A 10,620-nucleotide genomic window follows, 5' to 3' on the forward strand; every position below is an offset into this window, starting at 1 on the left:
CTGATGGGCAATACTTTGAATAAAATATAGATTTTTCGACAATAAAGCATAAAATTTCGCTAAAAAAAATCCGGTTTTTAAGTTGTACACCCAATATAAGAAGTAAAATAAATCAATAAATTCGGTGTCAATACGGTGTCAATCAATACTATGGTACATTTGATAAAAGTTGTGTTGAAAATAATAATTGCGTTGTTATGTGGTCATTTACAGCGTTAACAAAAATATGAGTTTCGTGATGAAATTCAAACGATTGTGACGGAACGATGTTTTAACGCTTTGTAAACGATCAAAGATCTTTTCACAATAGCATACATAAATTAAATAACTCGCAAATTATCGTATCGAGCATATTTTAGAGCCATACCACCACAACATATACGTTTACCCTTTCGTACTCGTAAATATAGTAATTCTAGAAATGTTCATCTTGTACTTACAATTCATTTTCAAGACAAATTTATCCTAAATACGATATGAAAGATGACATCATGTAACCTCGATAAGAGAATATGGAAGTTTGGAATAATACGAACACTTTTTCAATTTTTTTTATTAATTTTTAATGTGTATTTATATTGAGTGGTATCGCCCAATATGAATTCAGAATTATGTATTATATGTGTTTTTTTGCTCGATATAATTTGCTTTGCTATAGAAGCCGAATCCGTCGTTCTTTCCTTATTAAAGTATTTGTGACCTATCCGCGTAGTGCCTGACAGTTTGGAGGAAACCTACAATGGTAACATGAACATCCTTGCACAAGTGAATTGCATAAAACCAATACTTGGAAAGGAGAAAATGAATAATGAAAAATCTGCTTTTGGTTGGGACGAATAAAACTCATCATTAGAGTTTTTGTAGGAATACTGCTACTGCTGTGCTAGTGCCATGATAAAACGTGTATTTACCTTCAGTAGTATATTCATTCAACCTAAAATTATTTATTTTGTGATATTTTCATGCCATAACATGTTTTGATTTGAAACACAATTAACACCAGCATAGACGATTGAAATTTTAATTATCAAATGAAAGTTCAACTTTTATGTATTTCAAATCGATCGTCCGTCGATCTGCAATGGTAAGCCATTTTTGAGCTGCTTAAAACCATTAAAGCGTTTAAACTGTATAATTATATTGCTTTTGGTAAATTCTTTGGATTTCATTTTTTCAGTGGTAACTTAATCTGGATGTAATGACTAGTAGTACTATCGCTCCCAGAAACACAACATTTGAAGTCATTTTTGTTGCAAAATTGTTTCCTTGTTGATCCCACTCAGTCGCATAAACTAGCGCTCGCGTGTTCAATGGTTGTACAGACCGGAAATTGTTCACTAATTCCCGACCGGTTTGATCATGAATAGCTTTAAACCTTTCTACCTGTTCAAGTGACACAGAAATACTTTCGGTAAACACAGTCCAAATAACTGATTCAGCGCAGGCCGGTGTAGTGAGTGAGCCTTCGTATCGATAAAATGAAGTACGGTTAGATGGCAATAAGTTGTACGGGGAAAGTTTTCCTCTCAGGAGTGCTTCTTTTCCAACCTCGTTCTGAATTTCTGTTGCTGTGTCCAGAATAGTATCAATGTGCATGTTTGGCTGGCTACCCACATGAAACAATACTCCAAGTACGGCTACTCCGTTACGCGCTTGTACAGCGTCTTCTAGTGACGCATAACGAGTATCATGGTGCACTAAGTGAAGTTCGAGCCCGTAGCGTGTGTCGTCTAAAGTGTGCTCAGAGCCCCAGTGAAAATGCATTTGATCAAGCACAAATCGTCCACCTAATCCACCTCCTTGCATTGTAATGGCAGAATCTCGATTGTTTATCTGAATTGAGTGACCGGTATTTGTTACGCGGGGTTGTTTAAGTGGCAGCATGTAATTGCTGAAAAATAACGGAGCGAACTGGCCACGAACCGCAGCTGCTATTGTTAGGTCGATAGGTGACTGACGTCGACCATTGTCACATTGACCGCCCCATCGTTCTGGTTCTGAAAAGATAGTATTTAAAAAAAAATAATAATATGTTTTTAATAATACAAGACTTAAAAAAAAAAAGAAATGTGCTTAAAGCCGGGGGACACTGTCCGTACTCGCTAGTGTAATTTTGATTTTCACTAGCGCATCTGACGGCGGCTGGTAGAAGCATTTTGCCAAACAATTTGGAGCCGCTCCAGAAAATACGTTAGTTTTCCATGTATTTTACTTTAACCAGACTGGAACAGCTTTGTAATTGATAGATAAATATGTTGTGCAAGTATTTCAGCCGCTTTCGCATCAAAAAACGATGAAAAATAACTTAAATTTGAGATCCGGCACGACCATTCCCTTGACGACCAAAAAAAGGTTCGGTCAGCCGCCGCCAGATGCGCTAGTGAAAATCGAAATTACACTAGCGAGTACGGACAGTGTCCCCCGACCTTTAGAGTGATAATTCGGCTAATAAATCGGCTAAATAATCGTGGAGCTAAACTGCTAAAAGGAGAAATTGACGCACTTCGTCTATAAAGCAAAGTGAACATATACGCTCTTCGCTCTAGTCCTCGTTCATCGTCCCTTTATGTGGCAAATGAGTTGATATCACCAATGGCACGCAGTTATAATTTATTCTACGCAGGAGTTGATTTCCACACATCCATTTTTACTATTAGTGAAGGTCTGCGCGACATAAATATATAAAAGTTTAGGATATATTGTGTAGCCATCATTGGCGGACAAGAATTATATATTATTGGGACCGAGAAGAACTCGCGTATCTTATATCGCGTATCGCGTATTTCCACATATGTCGATTTCCGAGGTTTTCTGTCAAAATATAGCTTATTTTCGTGTAAGTTTACCTTGGGTTAAGTTTAAGCTACTAAATTTATTATTTGATATGATTCTAAGTGAAGAGTACAATGTGACTCGTTTTAAATGATTTTAAAATTCGATCAACATGAAAAAATATAATTTTCTTTGCATTGCGCAATTGATGTGTCACATCAGTACGAATTGCTCAAAGAACTGAGAAATACAGAAAATCGCGTGTCTCCGAATGCGCCTATCTCGAGGTTTACCTGCATCTGTACATGAGGTTATTTAATATTTACTATTGAATCTTTTTCGGGTTTCTTTTTGAAAGCGTTTTGAATCCGTGACAAAAACTTGTCTGAATGTTTCTGAACCTGCCGGATCGAACTTTTGCCAATTTTTGTATAATTAGTTATAATAAGAATGTTTAGTTACGTGTTGCGTTCTTCATCAACAAAAGGTGTCACGCGTACCATGAGTAAGACACCTCCAAATAACAAACCGGATCAAAGCTCTGCGACTAGAACGGTCGAAGGTTCTGTTGAACATTTTCAAAAAGAAGCATCCTATTGTTGAGTTGTGTGTTGTGTTATGAGAAACGTGCCACCATTCATCTTGTTTCAAATTCACGCAACGATAGGTTTATTTTTTCACAGAAGCTTTTCGGATCAGTTGCTTGTAATGGGTTCAAAATGCCACCGGTTTTCATCAAAGAGGGGTTGAGGGTGAATATTGATATCTATTTGGGTATTTTGATGAAGAAGATCCTACCTTGGATCAGAAAAGATTGTCGATGAGCTTCAATTTCAACAAGAAGTCACAAACAAGTTACAAGGCACAATTCAACAAGACCGAGCGCCCTGGCATACCTCTTAAAAGACTCGAGAGAGGTGTAAGGATAACATAATTTATTAATTAAAATATGTATAGCCTCCTAGCAGCCCAGACTATAACCCCCTCAATTCCTACATATGAGCAAATGTTCAGACCTGTGGTAAATCTCACACCAGTGTCGACGCTCTGAAAGCGTCTATTCAAAAACCTCCAGGTATGCTCCAAATTCCCGGCTTGGGTGACTGGATTAATTCAATTGAATATTAATAGACAAGCAGAAATTCTTCATAAACACATGTTTTAAAATATGTGTTTAGTTTTAATTTGATCCATAAAAAATCCAATATATTTTGGCATATCTGCTAAACAGAACTTATTATAAACCACACTATCAACTATAAACTCATTGTAACGCACCTCGGAAAGCCAAACCACACTATTGCAACACATTCATTATAACACACTCAGCAAATCAGATCATACCATAACAAAGCAACCGGAAGAATTCAGGCCCCACCGTTTATATAAAAACAATTGTGACACACTTCTTGAAAACATCCCAAAGACGCATATTAAGCAAATCAGGCGTAACTGCAAGCAAACTAGGTGAACCGAGAACGCATAGCAACTTATTGCTAAAAGCGCAGTGTAGGCAAAGATCGACGAACGCTCCCGGTCTTTAGCTATAACAGTTTATACTTTCCAGAACCTTCGTAAAAACACAAAAAAGCAAAGCGCAGCATAGGCACATAATGACAGACACCTCACTCCGATACAATGTATAAATTGCACCTCATATCAATAACCTTTAATTAGGACAAAAACACACTCCAAAACCAATTGTACGAAACTTATTGAGTATAAATAAAACCAATTCCGACCGCGGCAGGCCAGATTCGTTCGGACTGTCAAGATAGGACGTTACGCTGCTTTTAAAAAAAAAACTTCGCCTTTCAACTTATTTCAAGAGTTTAGTTATGTCCCCCTTCCCAAGGTAAGGCTTCTAAACTCCAGTAAAGGAAACCCCTTCTGGGTTTCTATGATCGCCTGGACGATCAAGTGTCGAAAAGTCCGCTCGATCGAAGTTTTATTCCACCTCGGCTCATATCAGTAAAAACTGACCTACCGCGACGGTACTCGAGGTACAGTTGTACGCTCATCACATTACAGTATAAAATGTTATGTATATTATTTCAATATGCATTATGCACTACTTTTTCCTCAAATGTGCTCTCGTCGAATCCAACAGTGGACGGTCAAGTCGTGCGAATTGATATCTGTACCACGGGAACCGCCTCTCTTTACGCAATCCGAAAAGCACGTCAGGAGTGCGTTTAAAAGTTGTAGATTGGCAGTAATGATCATTAGAAAACGCAACCAAAGGACTTGTTGTATAGAAACGGTCAGATCTTTTTGCTTTGGGTATTTATTTTTTTCGTTTTTGTAGTGCAGTGTCTCGCAAAATTACCGATACCTGATATGATGAACCGGTTCGAGCCAACTCGTACGACTTAACAACGGCTTGCGTCATACCCATGACGGGTATGGATTCAAGCCCCAAATGGACCGTGCCGCCATACGTAGGACTGACTATCCTGCTATGGGGGATCAATAAGTCACTGAAAGCCAAGCCCACAAGTAGTGGTACAGGCAGCCCTTGATCGACAACGTTTGTTGAGCCAAAAAGAAGAAGAAGATATGATAAACAAACTCCAACAAAAAAAAAAATCTTGGTTGCTTTTACAATTCATGCTCCTCAAATGCAATTATATTTTTAGTGGTATCAAAATATTCCATACTTGTTGATAAAATTATATATGGATAGCAATTATTTATCAAATCTTCTTCTTCTATTTGGCGTAACGTCCTACGCGGACATGCTGGCCTATACAGGCTTTCTAGACATAATTCATTACCACGCAGCCGGATAGTCAATCATTGCTACGGAGGGACGGTCCATTCTACGACTTGAACCCATGACGGGCATGTTATTGAGTTGTTCGAGCTGACGACTGCACCACGGGACCGCCCATTCATGGAATATTTAACCTATTTTTCGAAATGTTCGGTCAGAATTACCCAACTGCTCCTATTTTAACGTCCTCAACAGGATGTTTCCAGTTGTAAGCGATGTGTTTTATTTTGTTAACTACATACATTTATGTCTTATAGGTTGGATTAAGATCAACCAAATCTCTATCGTTGATTTTACAAATCCATAGAAATAATAATGCATGCACCGTTCAGATGATGCATTTCAACATCGATCAATGGGGCACTATGCTACACCTCGGTCAGTGTCAAGGACCGAGCAAAGCGGCATGGAAGTAATGTTTGCTCACTGTCAAGCATTCATTACGGCTGCCGCACGGTTTTGCTACAGAGCTAGTAGACGAATATAATATAAGTGAAAACTTAGGTGTCAGTCACCTCTGCATGGCGCATGGTGTGCCAGTCAATTTGTTATAAGTCACAGATGGTCAAAGTGTAGTTGTTCGAAGCTAAAATAAGACAAGGGAAAGTGAGAGTAAATAGAACTCAGTAAAAGCTGAAAACTGAATGATTTTCACTTTCTTAGCTCATGGTTTCTTATTCGCTGGATGGTTGCTTTTTGTATAATCAATCCATTTTTGTTTTTTTTCTTTTGTTTTTTTTTCTGACGCGTAAGATGATCAAGACAGAAGTTTCAAGTTACGCTTTTGGCTTATTTTGCTTTTGTTTATTTTTTCGACTTGCAAGTTAGATTTCCTAATCGTCTCCTGTCAATTAACGCTGGCGCAAAGTGTAAATTCCGATAGCGCTCAACGAAAATAAACAAAGAATGTGTCAGTTTGAGGCAATGATTGACAACTGTAGAAAAAATACGGTCAGCTAACGGCAATCAGTGCTGCGGTGCAAATTTGCAAATTTTAACGTGGATACCGAAATACACATTTGGCGTCAAAAGTATTATTTTTATCTTCGTCGCGTACGTCAGCATTGTAGAAACAGACATATCGGAAATACCCTGAAATGTTCAGGGTTCAGCTCTCCAGGGAATGATAATTAGCTCGTACAGTAGTGTCAAGGCCGTAACTATCAAGTGCAGCTGCTATTGACCGAGAGCAATGAGCCCAACTTAAGCATGGTTCCATCCAGGCAAGGTTGAAGACATGGATTGATAAGGTGCCACTCGTCTATTACATTTTCCTTCCAGCTCCCATCCTTCATGGTATTTGGTCTTTCATTTTGCAAAGCAAACGCCACAATTGTTTGAAATACTCAAATAATTATTATTTGACGTAACCTTTCAACGCACATACTTTATCAGTAGCGGTGGTTATCAGGTACGTTTGCAACGATGCTCGTTTACTTTTGATTTATGGTATTATTGTTTGTATTACTTTTAATTATAATGACCAAACAATGTCAGCGGTTACTAGTTCATTTGTGTTATATTTATTGCGGTTTTACTTCACGATTTAGAGGCAACGTTATTTTATATCAAAAATCTCCAATTTCAAAAATCAAACCCGTACGCGCACGAGCAGTTATTGCTTCTTAATATGGTTTAATAGTTTCTAGTGCGACATTTTATCAGCAATCTGTTTAATCTGTTATCGATCAATACAGCAAGCTCACTCCTAACCTTGATCGCGTGTTCACATCTTGTCTTGTCAACACACCGTTATCATGAATGCCTAACAAAGGGAATATACACTTTTTGAAGAAGCTGGGGACAAGGTGTCATCAATAATTTAATAAAACCCTCTTAAATTTAATGTAGACAGTTTTTATATTATGTAGTCAATTCAGTCAAGCCATTCATTGCAGAATGTTTCAATGGCTAGAAGTGAATTCATATAAAAATCATTCAAGCAACCATTTCCAAAGGATCTTTGAATCCTTGTCTTTTTAGGGATCAGTGTTCTAAAGAAGCACAATTAATTTCAAAATTTATATTCATCTAATACCATGGGTTACGCCATGCTGACTTCACCAGGACAGATGTTATTGTGTTAACGGTGATGTAATATTTCGAATAATAAATGGCACCATAATATGCAGCTGTTTGTATTTGACGCGTTTTTAATTTATGCCTAAGATCTGCAATTCAGGTAATTCGTCAATTGGGTTATTGATTATCAGAAAAAGTGTAGTCGAGTGTTTTATTCACATGATACTCTTTTGGATTATTGTAAATAAGATAGCAAAATGTTCTCGCAAGTCATTTTGGTTTGGCTATCTGGCCGTACTTAATCAATCCCTGACCTAACCATTTACGATCCGTCACCATGGAGCAATAAATTTGAATCATTCTAAGGGAAATTTACACACTATGCGATCCGGCTTCTCTATTCGAAGGATGAATCTGCTGCTTTCCTATCGTGCCAAGTGTCTCCTGTTAGGTTCGATTGATATGTAGGACACATTCGAAAACATGCTAAATTGATTTACCTAGCGCACGGTCCACACGGGGTTCATGACCATGACGGGGCATGTTGCTAGGTCGTACGACGTGACTGTACCAAGATAATGTATTTAATACAAGAAAAATTCCCCCCCCCCCCCCATGAACAAAAAGACACATGAATGATGTGATAGTACCGTCGAATAAAACAATACAAGCGAGGTGCTAAAATGTAGTACATCCTAACTAATCATATATTTTAGAACAGAGTTTCATGATGCTATATCAACCCACTCGCTTAGAATACCATGTTAAACGATTAGCAAATTAACGTTACCACGCGGATGCCTTTGTACTTGTGTCGGTAATAGCATTTGTTTTGTGCGAAATGTATTGTAATAAATACCTAAAGGCAGTGAAATTTCTGATAAAGAGTCCCGTACATCGCATAGTTTTGTTTTTCAGCATCATACTTACCACTCATGACACCATTTGTCCCAGGTGTAGGATAATTCCATTCATCGCCACGAGCAGCATGAAGCACGAACAGAGCTAAGAAATTAAAATGCCACAATAAAAAAGTCCTAATTTATAAGCATAATTTATCTATAGTATTGAATCTAATTATGTTCTGTATTAAACAGACCCCGTTGTCCCTGTTATCCACTATTAAAATAATATTTAAAAGTCAAAACATACCAACAAAATATTAAAAAAGCTAATATTTTTTCTTCTATAATTAAACCTTTAAATACTTCCAAATAAAATCAAATATGCATACATTGTGATAATGCGATTGCTTTTTTAGGAGTTGATGAATTTCGTAATTTGGATTATTTGCATCTTTCATTACTGTTCGATGCTTTGTTTGCCGCTTGTATTGCTCACGCGAGCCTCAAGCATCACTTGGTTGAGAGAACAATAATTTAAAAATTTTAAATTGAAATCATTAACTTCAAGCCCCTCACGAAATCTATTCAGTTGAACGAACAACAAGCTAAACAAATTAACATCATTATTATCAATTTGACACAATTGATTGGTTTAAATATACTATCTACATTTGTAAAGAACCACTGCCTTATCCATATATCTCTATTTCGTACAGCAGACCTACATCAATAAATGTTGTATGAAATGTGGAGTGTCACAAATGCAATTGATCACTACCAATCGTTCATAAACAATCAATGGCCGAGAATCAAATAATATTGCTGAATATGATTGATAACTTTTACAATAATTGTCTATACCGGAATAGTTTGCTTATCAATAGCGAATCATGCTTATCATGCTTATTAAAAACATACTGAAACAAAAGCAATCAAATCGAAGCTCACACGTCCAGGAAAGGTAGTGAAAGGAACGTTATTTTTTCGGCAGATGGTATGTCTTATCAATTATCTTAAGCCAATCCATCACTATTGCAACGCCATCAATTTGTTAGTTGATTATTTATGGACAGTTTCCCGTACTAGTCAGCTGATTTAGTATGAATTGGCCTTGGTTACATGGACATATATACCCCATCCACAGCAACGGAATAAGTTAATCATTTTTGATTTCTTACTTATCATCTTTGATTTCAATTCACGAGGCATCTTTTCTCTTTGGAAAAGGAAGTCTACTCAGTAATTCCCATCAAACATCGTTTCCACTTGTTCAAAACTATAACCATTTACACTGGGAATTATCATTTACTTGAAAGAAAACTATTATGATTTCAAAGTGATACAAGTTGCCATATATTAACAATTGTCATACAATTTAATTATGAAAACCTCATAATTTCATCATGTTGAAACTAAAGGCAAAATGCACACGTTAAATAAACAACTGGGGCTAAATTGTTTATTGATACTAATTAGCACTTAAACACCTTTCACTGGATACTACTAATTAAGGTCTTGCGCATTCAATTAGGCAATGTAAATTATTTATTACTATTATTTATTTACGTATTTATTATAACTTACCATAGCAGATTAATAAAGTGAAACTTTTCATTGTTAACTTAGTTTGAACACTGCACAGAACCTTTACGGAATAAGCAAAATCACTCGGGCTCGTTCATCGAGGACTTATATTTCACACAGTCGGCTCGTTCAAAAGTGACCGCTATTGTTGCTGGCGCTCGACTTTATGCAGCAACCATTCTCTACCATCGGTAGCAACAGAATCCCCAGTCTGTCTACGATAACACAACGCTGCTCACTAAGAATGACGTCGGACTTTGGCTACGTAATGTCGATTAGCGGCTTTCAACCTGTGTTCACACAACGTCATGTTCACCCTCCTCATTTATGTTGCGTCAAGTATTGTTCCTTCCTCTCGCGCGCATAATGTAGTGCGCGTGCAGTCGGGTAAATTATTGATAATTCTATGCACTGTCACAAAGATGTTCAGATTGCAGCAGCTATAGTAGTCGGATGCATTTTTTTAGCTGATACTGATGGTTGACAATTGATTAACATAAAATAGATAAATGAATTCAGCTAGGAAGTGAGACCTGTTCGACATTCGAGGACGTTTTATATACTCTGTTGAGTATATAAAAAAAAAACATTTTTTTTTTTTCATACTTATTCACTAGCTTT

At 37.0% G+C, this 10,620-nt stretch overlaps 1 protein-coding gene across 1 annotated transcript; it reads right to left on the bottom strand.

Annotated features, from left to right (window-relative positions):
* Positions 1–1,007: 1,007 nt before the first annotated feature.
* On the bottom strand, positions 1,008–10,228 carry LOC1275697 (carbonic anhydrase 1). Its single transcript, XM_314980.5, has 3 exons — positions 10,000–10,228; positions 8,501–8,575; positions 1,008–1,997 (listed from the first exon to the last, which is right to left on the bottom strand). Exons 1-3 carry the CDS (start codon positions 10,028–10,030, stop codon positions 1,174–1,176), a joined length of 930 nt encoding a protein of 309 aa, XP_314980.4. The 5' UTR covers positions 10,031–10,228; the 3' UTR covers positions 1,008–1,173.
* Positions 10,229–10,620: the final 392 nt, after the last annotated feature.

Source organism: Anopheles gambiae, chromosome 2, assembly GCF_943734735.2.
Source record: "Anopheles gambiae chromosome 2, idAnoGambNW_F1_1, whole genome shotgun sequence".
Classification (NCBI taxonomy): Eukaryota; Metazoa; Arthropoda; class Insecta; order Diptera; family Culicidae; genus Anopheles; species Anopheles gambiae.

Excerpts from the sequence above, each read along its gene's own strand:
- LOC1275697 (XM_314980.5), bottom strand. The coding sequence starts at position 10,030 with ATGAAAAGTTTCACTTTATTAATCTGCTATG. Across the intron at positions 8,576-9,999 it reads CACTTTATTAATCTGCTATG|CTCTGTTCGTGCTTCATGCT; the intron begins GTAAGTTATAAT and ends TTAATTTCTTAG. Across the intron at positions 1,998-8,500 it reads GACAAATGGTGTCATGAGTG|AACCAGAACGATGGGGCGGT; the intron begins GTAAGTATGATG and ends CTATCTTTTCAG.